The sequence below is a fragment of the Molothrus aeneus genome, chromosome 6, assembly GCF_037042795.1.
Source record: "Molothrus aeneus isolate 106 chromosome 6, BPBGC_Maene_1.0, whole genome shotgun sequence".
Classification (NCBI taxonomy): Eukaryota; Metazoa; Chordata; class Aves; order Passeriformes; family Icteridae; genus Molothrus; species Molothrus aeneus.
The window spans coordinates 57,368,248-57,394,577 of record NC_089651.1 but is presented as its reverse complement, the minus strand read 5'-3'; the positions used below and the strand labels follow the sequence as shown (position 1 = coordinate 57,394,577).

At 40.6% G+C, this 26,330-nt stretch overlaps 1 protein-coding gene across 1 annotated transcript in view; it reads left to right on the top strand.

The window, feature by feature from the left end:
• MNAT1 (MNAT1 component of CDK activating kinase) overlaps positions 1–26,330 on the top strand; it is a 119,050-nt gene that overhangs the window by 49,540 nt on the left and 43,180 nt on the right. Inside the window, exon 6 of the mRNA XM_066551887.1 lies at positions 4,146–4,271. Coding sequence (XP_066407984.1) covers positions 4,146–4,271 — 126 coding nt within the window. The remainder of the gene's footprint in view (positions 1–4,145; positions 4,272–26,330) is intronic.

The window sequence follows — 26,330 nt, the reverse complement described above, 5'->3', positions numbered from 1 at the left end:
AAGTCAAGCCTGTATCTTTACATCCAGCAATGTATTTTCACTTTAAAGGTAAATGCTTTTACAGTCCACACAATTAGGAATAGTGGATAAATTAATAAAAACTCCACTATAAATTTGAATTTAATTTCTCAGAATATGGATTTGGAGTTTCTGACTTTTAAAAAATCTGTTCTAAAACACAGTTCTAACTGACTAGAGACCAGTGGCTGATGTGTGGTTGTTTGTTTAATTTTTTTTTTTAAACACAGCATTTGGTTTTACTGGAAACATTCACCAGGTGGCTTGCAAAAAGAATAGCTATAAATAACCCTTAAAACATGACTAAAATAAGTAGTTTTTACTGTGATTGCTATTGTGTGTATTGCTATTAAAACATATCTTAATATTCTAAAAACAATATAAAGGTGATTTTTAAAGACTCAGGGAGGAAACTAAACAGTTTCAAGTTTTGTCTCTGTTTCTGAAGGGGCAGCGTCAACTTAAATTTGAGCCAAAACTTGTTTTGTAATATTACTAAGGTTTATAAAACCAGCACTGAAGTGTTTGTGTGATGACTTACAAAGTCTCTGGAAAACCAGTGGTTGTTAAAGAAATAAACATTTCCTATGGTCTCTGAAATCCCTCTAATGCTGTGCTGCAAATCTGAAAATGAAACTGATAATGAATAAAACTCAATTGAGAATTGCAGCAAAAGCCAAGCACAAGCAGCAGCAGGGTAAAGAATTAACTTAAAAAATAATCTTGTCTCTATGGTTGCTGGTTCTGTGCTAAACCAAGAAGGATTAATTTCGGGCTACAGAGATACCAGTGGTACCACCACTGGCTCTGCAGGATTGTGAGTGCAGAGGAAGGTGACGATCTGACATTTTATAAACCTTATACCCAAATCTTCTCCTTTGGACAGATCACTTGTTGTGGTCAGCCTACAGCTCAGACCTACTGGATCTTGGTAATTTTTTTTTTCCAAGTTTGGCCCTGCCACTGGGCAGCAAGAAAAAATTAAGGACACATTTTTTGTGTTGTGCAAGTAAAGATGGTCAGCTACTTTCTTGTCAAGAAATGAATTTAACCTTTGGTGCTGAAATCTTATGAAGCTGCAGATCTCATGGAATCATAGCAATGTTTGGGTTGGGAGGGTTCTTGGAGAGCATCCAATTCCAACCCCCTGCCATGGGGAGGGAAAACTTCCACTAGAGCAGATTGCTCAGAGCCCCATCCAACATTCACAGTGTTGGGGCATCCACAGCTCCTCTGGGCAGCCTGTGCAGGACCTCACCACCCTCTATAAAGAATTTCTTCCAATGTCTAATCTAACCCTGCCCTCTGTCAGTTTGAAGCCATTCCCCTTGGCAGGCTGTTGTAAAGAGTCTCTCTCCATCTCTTTTGTCAGCTCCCTTCAGGTACTGGAAAGCCACAATGAGGTCACTCCAAAGTGTTCCCTTTTCAGGCTGAGCAATGCCAAAGCCCTCATCCTTTCCTCATGGGAGAGATGCTCCTTCCCTCCCATCATCTTGGTGGTCCAGGTCATCAGATGTGTTACTTGTGGTGGTTTCATATGGAGCAAAGGTCTCAATGGTGTGCAAAAGTGTTTGAGAATGCTCTACCATCTTCAAAGAGCTGATAATGTAGTTACTGCAGAGGCACAGAAAAATGTTTGGTATTCTAAATGTTGTGCAGTGGGCCCTGGTTTGTGGCCAGCCTGGGGAGTGCAGGGGCTCCTGCAGAAAGGGCCGAGGCTCCATGAACCCATCCTTGGCTGAAAACAGGGAGGGAAAGGCCAGTGTGAAGTACTGGAGAGATCAGCAAGGCATCAGGGGGACTCAGGCTCTGCAGGGCTCTGGAAAAGCAGTTGGGTCCTTTTTGCTTCCCTAATTAGGCAATTTCTGTGTTACCTGCATTGTAGACCACCTCTTTTACAGTAGAACCTCTCACTTTAAAAGCACAATACCCTGTTGTAATTTCAATTTGCAGTCTCAAATGCACTTTGTGCATCACTGGGAGAGCTGTATGAGTGTTTTATTTTGGGTTGTTGTTTGTTTGGGAATTTTTTTTAACCTGGGATAATCCAGGCTGAGTAAAATATTAAAGCCCTTTCTTTATGTGCTGTACAAACTCTCTCACGTGTATACAGAGGATTCTATGATCTCTTGTGTTTTATGGGACTTTCACTTTCCTCTTCAACAGCCCCTAATTCCCAGGCATGAGCACAATGGGAGAGGAGCAGGTTTTCCCTGGACTGTGGCATAGCTTGGAGCCAGGAAAGGCATTAAAGAGGTCAAATCCACACTTTCACCAGAACCTCAAGGGTTTTGAGACAAATCTTCCAGAAATTGTTGTGTAGAACCAGCTTTGTTCATAGTGTGGACAGTTTGTTTTCCCATAGAGAAAATTGCTGGTATGGATAAACACAGGGTTGGAACTTCCACGTGTGTTAATAGTTAACAGAAGGGCTCTGGGCATATTCAAAAGGACAAACAATCAGGATGTGGTGCCTTGCTGGCACACTGTGGGTTTCCCACAGTTGTGTAATCTGGTTACTGGTCATTGTGTGAACTCCTGAGAAGTTGGTTAAAAATTGGCTTCCTTGAATCATTTTATTAGAAATGCAGTGAGTGTTACAGGAATATGAACGACAAAATGAACAGGAGAGTGCTTTCCACTCTGCCCTTCTCCCCCAGCTTGTTAAATCTGGTCATTGAAAGAGTTCAGCATCTTTAACCTCTGCTGACAGCACATGCTACTGCATGCAGGTTAGAGATGTACAACACTTGAAAGAAGCAGACTCTAAACTAGTGCATTTGTGGTCCAGATTTTCTCCCAGTTGTGCAGAAATTAGATGTCTCTACAATTTAGGTTTTTAGCATCTTCCCTCCCTCCTCCCAGCTGATCACAGAAATCCAAGTAGGAAGCTGTGCCTTAGATGTTGTATTTGTGCTTCTGGGCCAGATCTTGTCTTGTGAGATTTTCTGCTTTTCCTTGCATTCTAGTGGTAAGGCAAAGGGAGTATAATAAAATATAGAGGGGGAAAAAGACTGGAGAGTGATGTGAAAAGCCAGTGTACAATGTGACTGCTGTTCATGATCACTTCAGAGGATTTCTCTGGGTACCGTGAAAACAGCAAGGCATCTTGTGGCATTAAAAACATTCAACTTCTTACCTTGAACTGAATAATTAAAAAATCACAGTCCTGTTTATAAAATCTGCTTGGTTTTGTGAGTACCAAATGTAGTTCATAGTTCAATATTTGCTTGGCTCTTTGAAGCAGAAGTAAATGTGGAGTGCCAAAGCTTTAGGAATAAAATTCTGTGCTAGAGCAGTCCAGGAGGAATCTGTCTGAACTTCTTCCCTGCTCTCAACTTCATGGTAGTTCTAGCCAGGAATTCTCAAGGATTTCTGTGTGCATGTAGATAGTCACATTAGTCTCTTAGAAAATTACTTAGCCAATAATTTCCTGACTCTCTCAAAAATGCACTTCCATATATGTATGCTAATAATCATTCTGTCCTGACAGTTTAAGTAATTCATTTGCTTAACTATTCATTTTACTATTTTTATGTGTATATATGTGTATATATATTTAAAAATTGGCTGGCTTCCCTAAAAATAAGTTGCTGAAGGAGAAAATAAATATGCTGTTGGTTGCACTTACAATAGTGCCATTGTGCAGAGCAGAGCAAGGATCATTTCCAAACGGCCTCAGGTGAAATCTAATGGGAAACAATTTCAAACTGGTCTGAGTTCATTGGGAGAAAGAATGTGTCTTAGATAAACATCTGATCCAAGTTACACTACTCAGTATTATTCCCTCTCTGATTAAGTTCTAATTTTTTTTAAATTTTAATAAATATTGTTGCATTGGCCAGTTGGAATAAGGAGCCTGTTATATTGTCTTTAATGTGGATTCTAGTGGATTCTATAAAAATGGTTGTTTGCAGGTTATTCTGATTTATGGGGTTGCTGCAGCTTTTTCTTATTACTGAAAATGATCCTTTTCTGTAAACTGTTGCTGAGGGAGAGGATACTTGGCATTCTGCTGTTCTCCTATGATGGCCTTGCAGTCACAGCTTGCAGTTTGGGAGAATATGCAGTGTTAATTAATATTTGTTTTGGTCTAGGACTCAAATTTATTCCTCATATGTTTACAGGAGAGCTCTGATCTTCCTGCCTCTCTGCTCTTAGCTCAGCATAAGGACAGATCTACTCAGCTAGAAATGCAGCTGGAAAAACCCAAACCTGTCAAACCAGTCACGTTTTCCACTGGCATCAAAATGGTAAGATTTGCTTGTTTGGTTTTTTTAAATGCATTTCAGAAGATCAAGGAATTCCTCATATGAAATTCAGAGGTCACTTAAACCTGAGTTGCATGTTACATGAAATAGACTGTTTGCTTCCAGTTAAATAAGTAAGTCATAATAAGTAATTAGGAATTAATTGAAGAATTTCATCATTCTGCTAGTTGGAATATTGTGATCACCCACCCATCACAAATATATGGAACATTTTCGTTGTGTAGTTGTCAAAAAACAAACTATACCTCTCTCCTTGTGAAGTTCTGGTGTCCTTGAATTATTTTTCTTGTTTGTTCACCAATTCTGGAAGTTGAAATTTTTGAAGTTCAGGAATCATCTGCACTTTGTTCAGATTTATTTTGAGCACTGGAGCAATCTGTGAGTATGAGACTGACAGTCTAGAAAATGATGCCAAGGTTAAGGACTCTATTTTCATTGTTATTTGGCTTTGGGAAACAACAAGCATTTTTGCAAATGTGTCACCTTAGGGTGGCAGCTGAAGATCTCTCAGCATTCCTGTTCTGTATCATGGCACAAGCACACAACAGCCTGTGTACATAAATGTAAAGCTGGGGGTGGGAGCACCAGTGACTGATCTTTTCTGCACCTTGCTGGTTTTCTGCTTTGTATTGTTTTAAATCTCTTTTTATACTTTTTTAAAATCCACTTTTTTTAGACTTTGTGTTTTAAAATTGGTAATGGTAAACTGAATGTCTTGAAAATAGCCAACACTCTACTCTCCTCAACAAACCAAGAAGTCAGCAAAGCAAAAATCTGTGCATCAAGCTAGTTTCCTATCAGTAATCAATTTATTTTTGCCATGAATATTTGTGCTGTGTTCATTATCTGTTAAAGTGTTAACAGTGTGGAACCATTTGCAGCTTATTTTTCCAAAAGCAGTCAGTTTTTGTAAGGCTGTGTGGATTGTTTTCTTGTTTTCCTGTGGTGTAAATTGATCTTCTTCCTATTTCTTTTAAAACCTAACAGTCTGGGGGAGATAGAAAATCTCTCACAAAGCAAATCAGTCTGTGTAGAAAAGCCAGTGGACAGAAAATGCCTGTTCTGTTTAAAAAATACTCTGTCTGAATGGCTGTACTTTTTCTTGCTGTTAAAAAATACTGTCAGAATTTCTTACAGCTGTGCCTTTTCTGTGGGCAAAGGAAGATGATCAGCTGATGTATGTCATGAGGACAGTGGAAGTATTTTCTAATTTGTTTAAAAATTAATATTAAATGCAGCATGTGGTAGTGGACATTTGAGATCTGCAGCCCTAAGTAAATTTCATCCAGGAATGATGAAAGACTTGGATGAAGAGATTTCCAGCAGCAGGACATTTAAATCCTAATGTTTGGAATAATAGGGGATATGCCAGATAACTAATTGCTCATTCATCAGTGTTCAGAAAATGTGAATAGATAAATACCTTAATTTGTTCAATCTCAGGAAACAAAAATTTCCTCACCCTGACTTAGTCCTAAATTGAAAAAGAACAGTTTATTGTACTTATTTCTATTCATGTTTTTTAACAGTAAAGATAAGGATAGAAGCATTTGAAGTTGGTGACTATTATTTATGGGAAATAGATTGCATCAGAATTTTACACCAACAAAATTACAAGTTTTGCTTAGAAAGATGAATGTTTCCTTATTTTCTTTACAGGTGGTTGATTTATTTATTACATGACTTAAAAAAAATAGAAAATGTATTACACAGTAATAACAATATTGATACTCTGCATAATAAATGAATGAAGTATCTAACTTTATAATTTTTGGAGAAGTTGGTTCCACAGCCTGGGAATGTTTCTGTGGGTGTTCTGCTAGGAGGCAGCTCAGTGCTTGGAAGCAGATGTTGAATTTCTGTGGATATGTGCAAAGGGTTGCTTTGACAAACTGGCCTCATTTGAATGAAATGTGTTTTAATAAGGCTAAATGCAAAATGAGAAATTGAAGAGTAAATAAATCCCCAGCCTGGTCAGGCTCTGGGAAGAGGATTTGGAAGTTTAGCTAAGCAAGTAAACCAGTTTGACCCTCAGCCACAGTGTCTGTGGGGGGCCTTGGGTATGTGAATAGTCCAGCAATAAATAGGAAAGGACTTTTCCTCCTGAATGCAATATTGGGAAGAGTTGTGAACTGCAGAGTTCTGCTGCTGCATTTTGAGTGCAAAAATCAGAAAGAACGTGAAGAGGAGCCACAAAAGTCCATTCAAAGGTAGAAAGATCTGCTCTGTGTGCTGCATTCTGCCTCTGGTTCAGGAGGAGATGGTTCAGGTATGACTCAATTTACACCAAGTACCTCCTTAGCACAGAACATGCCAGCTCTGAGCAGTGCAGCATTAAATGTAGCAAGAACCAGTAACCTTAGTTAAACCAACACCATCTAAATAGGAACTGAAGGAAGGAATAAGACCTGAAGTTCACACAATGTTCTGCTGGTTAATTGGCCTCACTGTTAAAATTGGCTTTGGAATGCAATGAAATCTCAAATTCTTGATGTTTTCAGATTAGGATTGGGGTGTGCCTTGGAAAGTTGCTGTAGTTATCAAATGCAAGTTTGCTGGCCTTGGAGTAGGGTTAGTTTTGTGAAATGCAGTTCAGCTCATTGCACATGATCCATGAGGGCGGGTTCTGGTGACAGTGTCAGGTGAATTCCCACCTTAGGACATGCTTGTTTGCCAGGCTGAGTGTTTTCCCAAGAACCTGAGATGCTCAGTGCACTCCTTTTGCGTAGGTGTCCACGTGAAGTGGGTGGAACTTTTCTTGTGCTCTTTGTGGCTGCTTTGGCTTTGTTCCCCTCTAAACCATGGGGTTCACACCACTCCTGTTGGTGGGGGAGCTGGAGGGGAGTACTGAGAATTTCTATAGAAATACAATTCTAATTAATGCTCTGGCACAAGAGTTCTGAAAATTCAGGACATTTGTGTGAAAAGTCTGGACTGTGCCCACTGGCAGAGGCTTAGCAGTGCACATTTAATGAATCACTATATATGTCCTTACCCTGGGCTTTTATTTTTTCCTAATAGTTTGGCCACTGACCTTTTTCTGATAGGTGCCTCTAATTTTGTTTCAAAAGAAGGGAAGCCAGATAGAGCTAGCTGAGCTGCTGGCTGATCCAGAGCTGGTGTTTACACAAAGACTATGAAAACATGCCACTTGTGGCAATCCACTGGGCTTTTTTTCAGCTTGAACAGGGCTGTTTTTCCTTGGTCAGAGATGTTCTTCTGCCTGACTGCTAATCAGACATGTTTCTTGGTGTCTGAGTTAGGAGCATGTCCATTCTAGTCTCCTGGGCAATGCTCAAGGAAGTTGGCTCATTTAAGGTGTCATATTAGTGCTGTGAGTTCCTCTGCTTGCAGGGGGAGGAGGGAATGTCTTTCTCTTGTAAGCTAAGCAAGAGCATCCCCTATAGCATGAGACAGACAAATAGCTCATGGGGACAGGGTCTCCTTCACTTTTCCTTTTGTGAAATTCCTTTTTTTTCCTCCTTTCAAGTGGAAGCAGTTTTTCCTCTGTAGTCTGCTCTTTAACTTTTTCAGTAAATTCTATCCTCTGTGCACAAAGCTTACATTCCAAATCAATCAGTTTGATTTACCCCTTTGAGTAGGGGGAGACAGTGCTGCCAGGCTTTTTTTCTTATCATGTTCATCATATTAAGAAATATACTTTCAGCACATCTAAATATTTTAAAACAATCTTATTAAAGCCAATCTCCAATCATGGTAAAGCTACAAAAGAAACTGTAGCAATCTTAATTGCTGCAATAGTGCTAAAAATGAGATTTCCTGTCAATTGTGGTACTTCAGACTTTAGCAGCTGTCAAAAAGAGCACAGTTTGTGTGAAATGAATGATGTTTCCAGCATTTCTAGGGCTTGTCAGGAGGTGCAAAACAAGGTCTGGCAAGAGAACCATTCTTCTGTTTCTTGGTGAATGTAATGACCATTTCTGGTTGTCAGGTAGCTTTAACGTGGAGCTCATTTGAAGGTGTAAGAGAGATGCTCATATGTATTGCAGACAAATGGCAGTTTGCAAATGCAGCAGGAATTAATTGTGTTACATGAATTTAGTTTCCTTCTTATGTCTCTAGTGTTTACAGAACTGTAGAAGGCTTTTCTAGGTCTGTGCTTTACCTCACCATTGTGGTTAAAAATGCATGGAAGTGTGGATATATTTAAGTCCTCCTTAATTTGAACTGAGAGCACAGAACCTTTGGGTCCATGGCCCAGCTGTTTCCATGTTTGTAGAAAATCTGAGTGCCTTAGAGGGACTCAGCTCATGCCATCTCCAGCACATTTCAGGCTGTGTGTCTGTCCCTTTTCTGTTCCTTCCACTTCTCTAATATTTCTTTTCTTCTTTTTTAAGAAAAGAAACATTACAAAACTGGAAGGACTGTCCTGGACTTCCCCCAGCTTCCCAGGACACTTAGCCTCTAGTGATGGTATTCTTGGAGTAATCCCATGCACTTAAAAACTCAATTGCCTCTAATTGGATTGCCCAAAAATGCAGGAAAACAACATAGGTGTCCCTTGGTTTGCTTCTGCTTGGGAAAGTTTGCCTTCTTGCATTTTATACCCAAATACCTCAGAATTAATGTAATGCATCATTGACCTTCCAATTCTTATAATCATTTTTATTTTATTACTTAATAGCAGTGGGAATCTTTATTAATAGAACTATTAGTGCAGAGTGCTCTACATGCTTTAGCATTACCAAGATGGTCCCTAGGCCAGTGAATCTGCAGTTGAAATAGATGTGTCAGGGAGGGAGGGGAGGGGAAGCAGATGCCCGGAGGGGATGTTCTCACCCAGGATTAGCCAGCAGAGCAGTGGAGGAAGGAGGAATAGGATCCAGCCCTGCTGAATTCCTAAGCCGTGGCTCTTCCGCTGAGCCAGGCTCCATCTCCTGTCAACAGCACCCCTGAATGGCAGCGAATTAAGAGTGAAATATCTGCTCCAGCTACTGCTTCCCTGTCCAAATCACAGCAGCAGTGTTAAATATAACTTTGTGGCTCTGAAGATTGCCCAGATTTATTCCAGTTCTTGCAGTTTCAGGTTATTAGTAGCTGGATGCTGGGGAGAGCAGTCTGCAGCCCGGAGCAGCCAGAGGTTGCAGGAGGGAGCAGTTGTAGAACCAATATTTCAGAGGAATGGATTTGTGTCAGACACAGGATGTCTAGGACACCTCAGGAATGTGTGTTACCACTAAGCTGCACATAACAAGTGTTAGGGAAGAGATTTTGTGCAGTCTTACACTTGCAGTATTATTCTGATGGGAAATAACCTTCTTATGTTACATTATGTGGAGCTATTTCTTTTAAAACATTGACCTCATCAGCTCAGGTCAAATTAACTGTTCTTTATTATTGCCTTTTCCTGCAATATTGTTTCCTGTGCAAACAACTGCTCCTGTTTTTCAGTCTGTTTCTTTTATAGCTCGTGGACCAATTATCCAAAATCCTGTTCCAAACTCAAAAAAGTCTGTCAAAATACCCTTTTTAATCAATTGTGCTCCTTCAAAGTTGCTTAGACATATGCCAGGTACTCTGAGGTAAGTGAGGTGCATGTCACACTGTGGTTTAGGCTACAGCTATTCTGCAGCTCCTGAGGGGGCCTTTCTTTGCCAGTTCTTACTGCTCTGGTTTGCTTGGCTGGTTTGTTGGTTTTGGTGCAGTGTGTTTTAGTGTGTGGGTTTTTTTTTGGGTGCTTTTAGTTTTTTCCTGATGTTAAAAAATAAAGCAATCAAGGCTTCCTTCACTGTTAGCTCAGCTGGTGTATCTTCAGACTGGAACTGTTCAGATGGAATTGATTTCTTTGAGATGAATGCCAGTTTGAGTTTAATTGGTATTTTGTTTTTAATCTTCGTTTGGCTCATACCACGCACATTTCTCTTTTACAGCTGGGTGGAATATTTCCCTCTTTGCAGCTCTTGGTAGTTTAGAATCACAGCAAAATTACAACACTTATTTTCAAGAGTAACTAGTGTGTTTAGGCATATAGATCCTTTTGGAACAGGCATATTTGTTTAGAGAGCATGCATATATAAAGGTTAAATTTCCAGTGGCCCTGAGCATTCTGTGTCTGTGTGTGGTGGCTGTGTCCCAGCTCTGGGCTCGGTGTCAGTGCCAGGAAGCAGAATCCCTTTCCAGAGGAAACCCAAATGCCCCAGTCACAGCACTTTCCAGAGGGTCTCTGATGGAGGTTTTCAGGGAAGCAGCATTCCTGCCAAGCAGCTTCCCTGGAGCAGAGGTTCCCAGGGGTGCAGGTAGCCCTGGGACAAGTGGGATTCTGCAGTTGCTGAGCACCAATTCCTGATTCCTGCTCAGAGTGTACATTGCATATTGCTTTAGCATTGAATTTTTGTCATCAGTAACAGTGTCTTGTTTTTAACTATGGGCATTGATTTGCTAAGGAGGATACTATTTCTGAAGAGAGGAAAAAGAAATTCTGGCTTCTGGATCTCTACCATTTCTGACAATATGTGGATATAGAATTCAAATATATAAACTGAGGGACACCAAATATGCTGGAAGATCTAACTCAGGTTAGGACTAACATGCTGGATTTAAAAAGTAATCCACAGTCCTGTGACCCACCTTCTGCTCCCTTAAATCTCCTAAGTTTATAAATACAATATGACTGCAACTTCCGAGTAGCTTGATGGAAAATGATTAGTAGTAGTAAATACATTTGTCATACTAAATCTCTAGCCCTCTGTTTAAATAAAGATGTTTTGTTAAGAGTCAAGCACATACATGCTGAACTGTGCTTTGAGTTTCTGAACTCCGGTTTTGAAGTGTATGCCAAATAAACTTTATTTAAGTGATCTATCATCAGAATGCTTCCTGTGCACTCCAGCCCATGGACTGAAGCCTGAAACATTAATTGGGTTCTGGCCTTACTAAGTAATTACTGTTATATCAAAGTGCATAAACATTCAGCACATGATGTTGACTTAATGAATTTTGTTCTTTATGCTGGTAAGAAAATGTTTCTGGAGGAAAAAAGGCAAAGTAAATGACAGTATTTGTTATTTCTCCTCCCTTCATTTACACAGCAATGGCCTTGGAAAAGGAGTCTGTATTTTGAAAATGCAGTGCTATGTCTCCCCATAGCTCTCTGCAGGATTTTAGTTTGGAATGCCTTAAGAAATATGTTGTAGTTGAAATTAAGCTGTTTGGTGGACAGACATAATCAGAACTGCTAGACTTGATTCTTTTTATGGCTGGGTTCTCTGATACTGCTCTGTTAAAATAATATTTGTTCATTTGCTTTAAGGCTCCTTTGCATGGCTAAAGCAGCACATGTTTATGTACACATATTAGTATAAATACAAATTAGACCCATAAGTTTGCACAGCTGTAATGACTGGAATTTAGTAAATGAAATAATGCCTACAGTGTTAATTGTACAGGAGTGAATGGCATGACCAATGTGCTTGCTAAAGTGTCTGTGGCCAGCAGTGGGGCAGATCTGTGCTTTAGCTGTCACTTTTTGAAATGAAGCTGTTCTTAGGTTAGGGGCTTTTTTAGTAATCTTTTTTTTTGTTGTGTTTTTTTTTTTTTTTTTTTTTTTTTTTTTTTTTTTTTTTTTTGTTGTTTGGGTTGACTTGGGTTTTCGTTTTGTTTTGTTTGTGATTTTTAGTGTCCTGTTTGATTTTTGGAGTTGCCCAAGAGCTTACTTGCATGCTTGACTGTTCCCCATCCTTTTTCAGAGGACATTTCTGTGACATGCAGCATGTTCTGGTCCCATGAAAAGGCTCTCAGGGAGAAAGGAGGCTGCTGCAAGAGTTCAGCCAGATTGTCATTGGCTTCCTTGCCTGTATGGGAGCAGGCACTGGGACAGAACAGCAGGAATGGGCTGCAGGCTCTCATGTAGGATGCCCAAATTCCATCCCAAGCAGCAGCCAGACCTGCCACCAGCTAAGATAGCACAAAGACACGTTGTAGAGTAATCTAAGGAAAATGCCATTTAAATCAGCCTGAGATCCTCCTGGTTTTGGGTCTTACAGCTCTGAATGTACCTTTGCTTGAGTAGGTGTTACTGTGAGCAATAAGGAGGGATCTGACTGAAAGAAAGAAGGTGGCTGAGAGGAGAGTCCGAAAAAACAGCTGGCAGGGAAATAAAGAATAATAAAAAATTTCTCAATCATTGTTTGTTTTGGAAAGATCGTGCTTTAAGCACATGGAAATACTTTACACATTTGAGAAGTGCTGACTTCCTACATGCCTTGTGAAGGAACAGCAAATCATTCATATAATGTAAACACATTTATAGATTGTTCCAATATAACTTTTTTCAGTGCTGCTGTTCTTTTTAACAAGATACAATTCAGTGCATACATGCTCTTTTGATGCTATGCTTTGGCCAAGAGTTGCAAACATCATAAACATTAAATATTAGAGTTTGTGCTGAAGGAATCTTGCAAAGTTATTGAACTGCACTTTTAATGCAAAAAGTTGTTAAACGGTGCTGTTTGATGCACTGTTTGAAAGTAAACCCATGAGAAAGTAGTGCTGGAATGAAACAGAAAGAAATAGCTTGTCCAAAATTGTAAGTATAAGCATTATGTCTTACAGAGATGATAAAAAATGGGGGTGGACAAAGTCCCTCTGTGAGGGTGGAATTTTAAATCAGGGAAGAAAAATTAATAAAAAGAGAAGCTGTGGTGGCAGAATTGCAGCAGGTACTTGTGAAATTGTATAATCATAGTGCTGGCTGGGGGTCTTGAGGGTGATGGGGTCCTTCCCCTTGCCATGGGGCAGGGCCAGGGGTACTTCATGGCAGGGACCTGTTCTAACCTGTTCTGAAAGACCTCCTGAGTGGGGGCTCTGCAATCCTGGCCTCTGGTAACACTTACTGCCCTTGCTTTTACATTTTAGGGGAAATTCAGTAACTGTGTTTCCTTGACCTGATAGAAGCTCATTTTCTGCCTATGTACGTGGCAAAAGTTCTCTACCTCTTTGTAGGACCTCTTTAAGTCCTTGAGGATGACAGTGTAAAGAGGACTTTACAGAACTAAATGTTTTAGAATGTAGATCTTAAAAAAACAGGCACCTTAATTGTTATTTAACAATAAAACCATAGATTTCTTCTGCAGATGGTTGGTAGACTGTCTCTACTCTTACAGGCTGGATGTGCAAAGACATTCAGCTGAGCACTTTTAAAGAGGGAAATTCTTTTAAAGAGAGCAGCAAGAACATTTAAAGAACTGTAGTAAGATCAGTGAAGTATTTGAAGCTATTTAGGGAAGCTGTAGTATAATTGTATATGTGCACAGAAGTATGTGTGACCTTCCTGCCATGATCTTTTTTTCCTTAGAAGTTGTCTGCATCTGTGAGAACATCACATGTTTGCTTCTAATCTTTTTTTCTGTTGCTGCTGATCAAAGCAGTTGTGTGTCACTCCTTCATCTTCTCTGTTGTGTACCTGGAGGAGCCCTGGTGACCTGAGTGGAGAGCAGGGATGGTGGCTTTGCAGATTCCTCTGAGTCAGCACTCAGCTGGGCCATGTCTGTTTGTCTGGCTCTGACAGACTTGCCTGTTAAGGCACATGTGTGCAGCCTTACCTCCCAGCCTGCTTTCACTCCTGGTTATTACATTTCCCAATGAACTAGAATCCATTTGTCCATGTGGAGTGTGTTGATCTCACAGCACAGTTAAAAGATCTCCCATATGTCTGAATTTTCTTCCTTACCTGTTCTCAGGGCCACCTTCAGACAAATTTTGAGTAAGCACAGCTTAGAGCTTTTCTGAAATTCTTGCCAGACTTGGTCATACAAGGAGAGCCAAGAGGAGGATGAGGCATGGCCATAGTGGGAGGCAGTTGCTGGAAGGAATATGGCAGGGAAATCAGTAACAAGTGCTGGCAGCAGCAGTGGTGCCCTCCTGGAGCATGGAATCAGGGCTGCTGGGATGGGGAGCACAGGGCAGCAGAGGAGACAAACTGGGGAGACAAACTGGGGAGAAATGGGGCCATGGCAGCATCACTCTGAGGGGAGAGGTTGGGGGCAGAGTTGGCAGAAATGTGGCTGTGAGTGGGATGGGAGTTTCCAGGCAGAAGGACTGAGTGGTTTCTGCACGAGGCTGGGAATTGGAGGGGAGCTCTGGGACAGAAGGATTTGGGGACCTGGTGATTCTGGCACTCCTCCATCACCATCAGTTCCTGTGTGAGAGTCCTGTTCTCTGAGGTGAGCCAGGGTGGTGTGTGTGCACTTGTGTGGCCTCCAGTGTGACACCCACACACACCCACATACATGTGCTAACCAGGGTTCAGGCAGGGCTGAATGGCCAGAACTTGTTTCCTCCAGCATCTTCTGTTTTGTCCAAGGTACACCAGCCTTACTGATAAATTAATTACTAATATATTGATTTCTTACAAAGAAAAAATCAGTGTGTTGGTTGGAGCTGTGCTGCATTTTGTGCATGTGCCGCCTTTTCTGCACCTTAGCTCCTGCATAAGTGCACACAGCAAATAAATGAATGTTTGCTGCAGGGTCTCAGAAGTCAAATTTTGAGCTTTCACATTTGTAAATCAAAAATTCATTAAAAAATTAAGATGTGTTTCAACAGAGCTCTTGGGGGCTCTAGTTTTCAATAGTGATCATTAGTGCAACTGTATTGTACTAGGGTACTTGAAGAAAGATATTTGGGTCAAAGAGACAGTGTTTTGTAAGGAGACTTCAAAAGTAGTTTTCCTTAAAAATGTTTGTTCAGGTGCAGAGGGTGAGAGAAAGGAATATTGTTTGAGGTGATGTTGGACATCAAAAGGTGCATGTCCCCATATATATGGAGTGATTGTCAGTCAGGGTGTCTCTGGAAAGGAATATTAACAGCTTTAGCTGGTGAGGAGACAAATTATCTTCATGAAGAAGAATTGCCTTGGTCATTGAAAGTCTGGCTTACCCTCATTCCTCATAATATTCTGGGTTTGTCAAGCTTTTACTTTAAGGGCAAAAAACATGGATAATATTGAAGTAGAGAAATGGCTAGTTTAGTTTATTGTTTTGCTTTGCCTGAACACAGTTGCTACACAGGTAATTCTGTATTTGGGGGAAATGCAAGGCTCAAGTGTAGCTTGTGGCCCATTACAGTTGAGCAGAATGTGTGGCAAAGCACTAAAATCCTCTCCCTCTTGCAAAGCCAGTAATAGCATGGTAATAGGCTGTGTTTTATGCAGGCTTCTTTTTTAAAATATAAAGTATTAAAGAATATTGTGGCTACAGAGAAAGCTGCTTTGACTCACTGAGACAAATGTGTGCCGTGGTATGGGCAGGAAATGGAAGGACAGAGAGCACATGTGGAACCATCTATCTAAATTAGCTGGATGGGAGCCAGGAGACTGGAACTTGCAACATTTGCCATGATTAGTAGAAAATGAAATGGTGGTTTTGTGTAAGAAGAATGATTCTTGTCTTATTCTGGGCAAGTGAGGTAGATCCTGCAGGACACAGATGGTACATTTAAAGGTGGTGTATGTGGAATTTGGAGGACTTTGAAAAGGTAAGTAGTTTGGAGGGAGGAACAAGTTAAAAGTGAGGGCTGTGCACAGGAGGAAAGCAGCATATATATATATATATTTAGGTCTGAGGGCCATTCTCCTGTTTCATCTCTTGAAAGAGAGGCATAAATAAATAGAGCATCAGTCCCTTCTCCAAGGCCTAGAGAGATGACAGAAATGTGATCCTCTGCAAGTCACTCAGAGGCAGTGCTCCAGCAGCCAGGAGCTCTGGCCTGGGCTCTGGGGATGTGCTGACAGATCTAAAGGGGTGCATGTGGGCACCTGATCCTCACCATCCTTGGGCACTCTGGGGCTGCCTCTGTTTGGTACCTGTGCTACAGAAAGCAAAAAAGCAACATACATCCTAGTTTGTAATGGTTCCTGTGAAAACCCTTTGGGTTCAGACAAGCAAAGTTGGAATGATCAATCAGTAAATATTTGAAGAATTTTCTGCCTTTCTGAAGGGGTGGCACTGTCTTGGCCTTGCCTGCATACCTAACATTCCTCTTTCTGGTTGTTTACAAGAAAACATGATTAGGATTTCCTTTTGTTATGGGGGAGAAAAAGAGGGCTTGGTTTGAGAGCTCATGAGAGAACACAGAGGGGATTGCAGTGGGAGTTTCATCCTTTCATTGACTTCACCCATTTGGTTTCACTTGTGCACCTTAATCTGCCACTTGGTGGGATGATGCCACATTGAATTCCTGTTTAGGTAGGATCTGAAGCCTAGACAGGGTTAGACCAAGAATTTATCACATATCAGGCACTTTTGGAATGTGGGGTAAAAGCCCCCCATCCCAATCCTTAAGGTGCAATTTATATTAAAGCATAATGTTGTGTCAGTTCAGTTTCTTTGGTAGTGTTGTGTACAGCATTTGCTTTGTGCTAATTTTTAACCTGTTTTGTGTCTGGTTAGTTAAGTGTATTTGAAATACAAAATTAAACAGATGTGTCACTTTAAAGTAGTATAAATATTCATGAAGATTGTTGTACCCATTTAGCTGTTTGTTGCTTTTAAATTGTAACCAATTTGAGCTGTAGGTGCAAGGTATAACTTTGGCATTGTCTCTCTCTCATCTAATTGAAAAATCCTTTGATTTTTTTTTTTAATCCTGAATAAAGTATTGGAAGGATCAGGGTTATTTTGTTTGTTATGAAGACCAAATCATAAATGTAGCTGAACTTAAGTTTTTATTTGGTGAAGAGACAAAGTACATAGCAACTGCAGCTTTTCAAAATGTGAAATTTCTACTGTAGGAAGAAAGCTCCTTTAGAACTGCAGATAATTTCTCTTTGTTGTTAAAGGCAGCACTCTATGACCATGCTGGGTCACCTTCTATTGTTTTCAGTCCTTCTCTTCCCACTGGTAGCCTCAGAAATGAAGGGGTGGACTGTGGTGTAGGTGGCACAGTTGCACCTGAGGGGGGAAGTGAATTTAGCCATAATAAAGTAAAAACCACCGCTGCAAATTCTGTTTGGGGAAACTTCTGCCTGCAGCCCTGAAGCTGTGAAAGGGCAGTCTGGATGTGGGAAAAGTGGAAGGGGACTGTGTTTTCCTGTATCTTTTGCACAGAGAAGTTTTTGCTGCTGTGCATTTTGTTGTCTGTGGTTTTGCAGTCAGAAAAGGAAGCTGGAAAGGCGAGGAATGGCCAGCTGACACTTGGAGGAAGGGGAGAGAGAAGCCCTACCTGTCATGGCCTGCGGGTGACAGGGAGAGACACACACACACAGCAGCTCTGTCTCTGCAGGGGGAGGGATGTGCATGTGCATTGTCAATTGTCCATGACAGCTGACAGCTGGGGGGAGGGAGCTTTGGAGGGGAACTCCGAGATTTGGATCAGGGAATGTGAACTTCAGTCAAAATGCTTCAGTTGTGGTTAATACCAAGCGACTGCATCTAGTTGGAACATGATTTTTTGGATTGAAATATCAATGCAACTTAGGTTGGGTGTTTTTTTGTTATGGTTTCTCCCTTTCCTAACAGAACATATTTTGCTGAAGGATCAATTGGAAAGCCTGAAGGAATGTGGGTGATGTGAGTGTTAGGGTTACTGCGCTCTCTGACCACTTTGGCAGACTCAATGAGTTTATAAAATCTACCCCTTTCACTATTCTTTCATGTTTTTATATGTTCTGATTAATGGAATCTTGAATCTCTTTCTAATTATTTGCATAAGGTCACACAAAGTATTAAGCTAAGGCCATGGAGAACTACTTTATAAATTCTTACTGCTCTGAAATCTAATTAAAAATCTGCAAACTTCATCATTCATCATTTTACCATAGCAGTATATTTCTTATGGAGACAGTCTAATATCCTGCAGCTACTTCATGGTATTAAAAAAATAATTAATGGACCCTTTTAGGGCAATGTGTGTTGCTACAATGTGGAATAATACTTCAGTGTTATAAGTGAATGGTGTGCTAGGAAACACTAATCCCTTGTGTATAGTAACAGGAAGTATGCATATTACTTATTAATAATAATGTAAAACACCTTCACACACATGCTTTTTCCTGGGCATATCTACCTTTTTGTAAACAACAGCAAATTTTAATTACAGAAAATTGGTGAGAAGCAAGAGGGATTTGTGTAATTAATATGATCTGTTTATTTAGAAGCCTTCAGAAGTTGTAAGAGATGGAACTTAGCTGTATGTGAGGGATGAATGTTGTGCAATAATGCCCCTTCATTCCCCTTTCATAATAAATCTCTGCAGAGTATTCATCTGAAGGGCCGGATGCCAAAAAGAACAGGTTCGACTTGTCTGTGAGGATTTACACCACAGTGAAATGCACAACTGCTTTTGTAGAGGTCATTGTGAAGGTCACGGAGCCAGAACGCTCTGCTGAATGGGAGCAGCCTGGAACAATGGTGTGAGAGGTTGGGCTGCCTGAAATCACTGCTTAAAACCTCATCTGAAATGGAGCAATAAGCTGGGATCCTTAAAACACTCAGCTTCAAAGCATGCAGGCTGTTCTGCAAGAAATGAACGCTCTCTTTTGCAGTGGTTTGCATCTCCTACCCTCTGCTGAATGTTGTTGCTCTGAGCTCAGAAAGCAAGAGTGTGCCCATTTCCTGACAATTAACATTGACATGGCACTGAGTGTGTCTAATGTAAACATCCTCAAACCATTAATAATTGCCTCTGTCCAGGTTAAAAAAAAAAAAACAACAATAAAACAACAAACCCTGGATTTAACTACCTGAAATTTAGCTCACCTCTTTCTTACAAATAAGGTCTGAGTTTGGCCATACGGTCGCTATGTCTTTAAATAAAAGATGATGATCATTTCAAATGGCAACCGGCCATCAGTGGGGTTTAGTGCAGAGATTAATTAGTAAACTTTGGAATGCACTACAGCAAATGCAGCTGATTGGCAATAGCATGTGGAGCAGCAACTGGTGGAAAGCTGGTGCTGCTGAGCAGCAGAGGTATTTCCAAAAAGACTTAAGGGTGCTGTGATGTGCTGTGCTTTAAATGGCACTGTGCTGATTGCATCAAACCACCAGTTCTCTGTTTTTGAAGTTTGGTAAATGCACAGATTAGAGAAATCTGCTGTGCATTTGGAAAGAAAGCAAGTTTTCTTTGTTGTTGTGATAAGATGAGGTGCACCCCATGAAGAAAGTGATGCCCCTGAACATCGGTTTACAGGGATTGTAGTTTGTCTGCAGTGCATTTTATAATTTTTTTTTAATTAAGAAGACAAATGTTAAATGCTAAGATAAGAATTTTTGTAAAAGGACACCAACATGGTTATGGACAATTCAATGGTTATTGCAGTAAGCTGTTCCTTAAAATTCTAGTTCACTTTTTAAAAGTTTACAGATTTCTAAATATGTGGGTGTGCATGATTATAATACCTTACTCTCTTCCTTTTCAAGTTTTAAATGCATGATTAGAGAAATTTGGAAACTTTTTCTGTAGGTTAACTTTCTAAAGAGGTTTGATCTATTTGGTATGAGTAATGGACCCCATTATGTACAGTCCCTAGTTGAACTATTTTCTCAACTTGTTTGGCCCATGGGACTGGGGCCCACATAGTGAACTTAAGGTGATTTATACAATAAATAACTAAACTTGAGATATTGCTTGGAAGCCAGATGCACTTCTTAAAATCTATCTTAATAATATTTTATTAGTCTTCTGATGCCTACCTTCATTTAGAAAGTGATGGTCAAACATCCATTTATACTGGTAAGAAAACTCACAGCTATTCCAGTAGGTTTTTGCTTTGGAAATGCCTCAGGCATGTGGATTAACCTGGTAAAATTAATCTGGCTGCCTGTACCTTGAGTATTGAGCTAAAGTCTGCCCTTGTGGGCTAATGGGATCACTGAAATAGTCAGATATAAATTTTTGATCCCGGCCTGGCGGAGGTGCTTGATCTCATAAGATATGGATCACCCTGGCTTTGCCCCAGAAAACCCTTCAGCATGTGCTTGAAACCAAGCAAGCAGGTATTCCTCTTGGCTTGACTCTCAGCTCTGTGACTTTGTCCCCGCTGCAGTTCAGTCCCCAGGGCCCATCTGTGTGTCCTGGTGGGTCTGTGGACCCAGCAATGGCACATCTTGGTGTCACCCACCTGGGTACACCCTGCTGCACTTCCCAGCTGCTGGAACAGTCCATGCAAGGACAGGGAGTGGAGGCTGGAGTTGTGAGGGTGCTGGTTGTTCCTCTGGAGGCCTGTTTGTGCAAGCCTGTGCTTCCTAGAGCGTGGTGTTTATTGCCACAGGTAATTGCAGAGCAGCGGATGGGCTCAGCTTACCCCATCAGGTTTAGGCTTGCTTGGCTTTGTTGGACTGGACTTGCAGGCCACGATCCAGGCAAAGTAACTGGAATGTGGCTGCTCCTTTGGCTTTGTGAGACTCTTTGTGTGCTTGGAGCTGGGTAGTTCTCTAAGCTGAATCAGTGTTGCTGAATCTAGGTCTAAGTCCCAGGTAAAATTTGATAAAAAAAATGATAAAGTGATAAAATTTTCTGATGGCAAAGAAATTTGTTAGCTTGACATGCCACTAAATAATTCCCATGTGCAAATGTGCACATGATTGGGGCATTACAGGGTTGTGCAAACATTCTATGATAGTCTTTGTTTAAAACTGTTTAGCTCATGCCCTGGATTATTTGTGTTTGGGTGTATCTGTGTGTACACACACAGAACAGAAACCTCCATGCACACAAAGAGCATCTCATTAAAAACAGCACTATTTGAGCACTGCAATCAGCTAATTACTGAGGTGTGTTTATTTTATTCAAACTGCTGTGTGTATATACAGTATACACATCCAAGTACATTGTAGAGCATTATGAATAATTAAAAGCAAACTGTAGCCCTTTACAGAAGTAAATGTAGGTACATCCAGTGAAGCATTATCCTGGCTAGGCTGCTGGTTTGCTGTGACTCAACTATTCTATGAATTATAGAATGCTCTGTGTAGCACTTGAGGGCTGCCTCTTAGTATTGGTCTAAATCTGAGATAGAAAAGATGAAACAAAGTCTGAATTTCTTTGACTTGATAGCAAACAGTCACTGCAGCTCCCTGCTTGTGCTAATACCCTGGAACAGACCAGTGCAGCTGCTGGAGTAGCTGGGCTGGGGCTTAGGTGATTTTGTAAGGTGAGCTGCTGCAGGCTCTGGCAGGCTTTTGTTCCTTGTAGGTCCCTTGGTCAGTGCTCTGTCCTGGCAATAAATGTTTCAGCCAACACAGCAACACTGTGAACAGGAGATGTGGGAGAGAAAAGTTGATGAAGTGTCATGTTTTAACTGTGCCCTGAGATTGATGTGAAACTGAAGGAGAAAGCATGGTTTTCTCAGTCATCTACCATTGATAAAAGTTTATATCCAGAGCTAGGGCCAAGTTATTTAGGCTGCTGGTGATTTAAAGGGTGATTTAAATTTGTTTGTTAAAACTTTTTTTTAAAGCTTGCCATCTTTTGCTGAAAATATAATTTTCCAGAGAGTTATACATCTTAAACTTAATTTTCATTTTCTTGTCAAATCTTGGACAATTGAAAACAAACCCCCAGAACCCCACCCTGGATTATTAAGCCAAATGTGCCGTGAAAGCTTCTTGAACAGCTTGCCTTGGCATGCTGAAATTAATGTGGTTATAGTCCAGCCATGGTGGTGGTGGGGAAAATAACCTTCCAAACTGTCAGCACTTGGGGAAAGGAAACACAAAAACCTATTATTATTCATATGTAGTGTAGAGTTTCTGATTTGCTCCCATTGACTCGAGTGATAGGGTATCAGTTACTGCCATGGCTGGAGCTGGGTTTGTGTTTCACTAATGAAGTGGAGCAGCCATGCAGATGCACAGTAGCCCAGTGTGGCTGGATGGATGGCTTCCAGGTAGATGGACACTGGGAGGCAGTTTGCTGTGGTCAGCCAAAAAATCAGCTCTTGCTGGTGAGTCTGGAAGTGTTTGTGTGCACTGAGTCAGTCTCTTTATATACCGGGGTGATTGCAGCACTGATTAGACTGGAAAGGCTTGGCAAATCCTCCTTGTGTGGGAAGCTGGAGTGCAAAAACTTGCCTAATTTTCTGTATTTAAATCAGTATCATCCTGCTTGAGGCCTTTTGGAAAGCACATCTGAGTGAACGGTGTTTTAAGTTGCCACAGTGTTCACAATAAAGGGCAGTTTCTTTGGAAAAGGCTGTGCTTAGGGTTACTGTGCCCAGGCTTCTGCCCTGTTACATGTGGAGGGGCTCAATTCTCCTGCACACACACACACACACATTGTGTTTTGTCAAATCTCTACTTGAAAGATTTAATATCTTCAAATTTGCTTTATGATCAGCAATTCTTTGAACTCGCAAACAAGAAAGTGTGGATAACTTCAAATATCCATTTGAAGTCTGATTCTGAGGAATGCTTATGTTGATTTTGACCTTAGAATGTGAAGTTTGATCTCTGTCTCAAAACTGCAGTTTTCTAGCAGAAATGTAAATACACTCTGAACTTTTTTTAGATACCTTTAAAGTGTGCTCTGTCTCTTGAAGACAGGGACTTTATTCCAGAGATCCTGGATATTCAACCCAGGGAAATCTATTTCTCTTCATAAGGCTCCAGATTCAGGAGCTGATCTCTAATCAGCAAAGCTCACTTGCATGTGCTTGTGTTCAGGAGACACCAATCTGTCGTGGTTTAGACTTGAATATAACATTTTTGGTAATTGTGAAGCTTCATAGACTAGAGAAGGGTGAAGGGTGGGAGCTGATTGAGATGATTTAGAGTTTTATATAAGCACATAAAGCTGTAAGTTGTCTTGTTGTGTTTGAGTTTGAAAAGCGTTTTTTAACTACTTTGACATCTCTCTTTTATTCTCAAACATCTGCTTTAGATTGTTTGCCATAAAAGTGTAAGAATTAATCTTGCCCTCATTTCTGTTATTGCTACCAGAAACCAAACTATTTTTATTACTTCTTGTATAGGGATTTGGACCCTGAACTATTTTCAGAGTTTAGGAGAAAAGGAGTTTGTATTTTATTTTTTTTTTCTTCCCCCCCTCATGCACCCTCCTCCTCCCCAAGCTTACAGGTAAAGTTAATGAAATTATAGTTTTTAAGTGCATGAAGATGTTTGGCATGGCTTGTAAAACTGTGCAGTAAGCTCTACTGTGCTTTAGTTGGTCCAATACTAAGAGTTTTAAGGGGATTCAAATGATCAGCTTATGTTGGTTTGTTTCTCAGAGCAGCAGCTGCCCTGAGCCAGGGCAAGCATTTGCATCATCTGTGGAGAGCCTGGTACATATTTTACTGATTGGAAATCATTTGTGAAATTCAAATAAATGAAGACCTTCCTATATGATTAGGCATTTGATTAACAAATATTCTTAATTCTTGTTTTGGGGGGTTCTTTTTCTCTGGGGTTGCAGCTTGTTTGTGTTGTTTCCCAAGCAGCAGCTGATGGCCATGGCCTGGGATGTCAGTGCAGTCCCGCTGCCTTGGAGCAATGCCTTTCCCTGTTGGATATTGTTAAATGTCAGGGCTCTCTGCTGCTGGGGCTCCATCCAGTACTTGTGCCAGGGCATACAGGAATCTTCCCTTCTACAATGGAAGGGTTGTTTTTAAGGCAAAACTGTCTCTTGTAAGGCTATAGCAGGAAATATTGAGGCAGCCTCCCCAACTTGCTCGAAATGCAATTTTTGTCCTGCAGTTTCTTTCACAGCAGTCTCCTCTCTCAGAATCTGTGACAACACTTGCTTTTTAAAAATTTGAATACAAGTGGTTTATCACAGGGGTTCACAACGAAACCAGTGAACAAGATAAAACAGATGAGGCATCTTTTTATTTTGTAAACAGATGAATATGGTTTTTCACTGATTGAATGAAATTACCATGTGATTTTATCCATTTTTGTTACCAGTTTCTATTTTCTCTGAGAGTGTAGATTTTTCATGGCAGGGACCATTCCTTTTTCTTTGTGTTAAAGATGCCTTAGATATTTCTGGTTGTGTTTCAAGGAGTTAGGAAGCTGTAGCCACTGAAACCAGGGCAGTGCAGCAGGCCATGGTAGTTCGTTTGTAGGAGGATTTTTTGCAACTCTCTCAGGATCAGGCAAGGCTTACAGATAGGATTCTTGGTCTTGTGAGGTTCTGTGAATCCTGTCCAAAGGACTGGCAAAATTCAGGTGCCATGAGAAGTAAGTACACATAACTTGAAAAGCTGTCATGTGTCTGTGGTTTAGATTTAAGCATCATTTTGTTATACCCACTTAAATGAAATACCCACATAGATGAAAACTTGCATGGAAAGAAACTGAACCTCTCTGGAAGGACAAAAGAATAAATTTTGGGCAGATTAAAAATGCATTTTCTTCTACCCTAGGGAGGTTTTTTTGTTTACTTTGAGAGAATTAATGTTCATTTTCAAAGCAGTTCCATGAAGTGTGTGTTAAGTGAAGTGTTTGCAGCGAGTCCCCTCCTGTCTTGGAACAGTTGGTTCATGTTTACTTGTGTGCTGTGCATGCAAATAGAAAAAGGCTAGTAATAAACTACTTTTACTCTAAGTAATAATTTCTAAATATATTGCTAACAGTTTTCAGTTTTCATTTTAAATGTAGTACTAAATACAGCCCACAAATAATGTGAAGATGTATCACATACTGCTAACGTCAGATATGTTTAGTTTTTTAACTTTAGACTTCAGTTTTTTCCTTTTGCCTGTTTCTAATAATTTACCCTTCCTGTTTTTGTATTCTGTTCATGTTTTTCCTTTCATCTGCCTTTACGGTCCTCTTCTTAATATTTTATTCTTTTTTTGGTGTCTGTTGCTATAAAAACTTCCTTGCTTTCTCTTGCCAGACGATCACCAACCTTTAGCAGTCCCTCCTTAAAATCGAGCTATTCAAGGAATCTCACTTTATTTCTTCCCTTTATCAGGCAGACATAAGCCATGCTGAATGTGATGTTCTGCATCTTTATCAACATTTATCTGGGTCTAGGCTGGATGCTCAGTAGAACAGGGAATGTGTCTCTGACTTCCATACACACAGAGTTACTCATCTTCTACAGTCTGAGGTCAGCTTTCTGTTTGGCTTTGTTATTTTAAGCAGTGCTTCTTTTTAAATCATCCTTCAGACTTTGCATTCCTCAAAAACAGTATTCTGGAGCTGGGGCTGTTTGGATGGGGGAGGCTGCTTTAGAGAATCCCAGGAAAGAGCAGGCAGTTTAGTACAGTGATGTATGATTCTTTATGAGCAGCTGGTTTTTACAGTTTCCACTGTTCTCCAGGAAATCCTAGATAATTTTCTTGCGTAATAGAGGGATCATATCAGTGTAACACACAGCCCTAGTTCAGCAAAGTAGAAGCACCAGTAGAGTCACCTGTGCAGAGGCTCAGGCAGTTGTTGCTGGTTGATGAGCAAAAAGCTTTGTGCTCTGACCTCCACTGCTGTGTCTGTCCCTCTCTCATTGTTCATGATACACAAATTGGTATTTGCCATTTATTTCTACTTCATGTCCCTTGAAAAATTAGGTCTTAAATGTGTGTATTTAAAACAATGTTATATTAAAGCTTTAAATCCTGTAATTAGACTGGCTGTTGTTGATAGTGGATACTGTGCTTTGCTGACAGCCAAACCAAAATGACCAGGGCTCCAGAAGTCTGATGGTAGAGATGCAACAAAAGTTTGTTTAGTTCTGCTTAGTGTGCTGTATTACCAACAGGACTGGTGAAACAAACTGACTAAAACATGGACTTTAAGTCACCTGCAATGAAACATTTCTCTGAAAATGGGAGGAACCAGCAGCTGTACCCTGAGAAGGGCCACGTAGACTCCTGTCAAAGCTGCTGTACAAAACCAAAAAATACACGAGCTGATAGTGAGGTTTGCAAATTCATCTGGCATTGCCAGGGTGTCCAAATGCCCCTCAGCAGCCAGCTCATGGCATGGCTCTTCAGTCCAGCTGAAGGTGGCCAAACAGGCACCAAGTGCAGGGTAGAGGTCCTGGGCACAGAACAAAAAGAGCAGAAGCAATTGAGCCGTGTCCAGCACAGTGGTGTGCACAGAATTAATTGCTGGGGAGCTGAGACAGAGCTGGGGG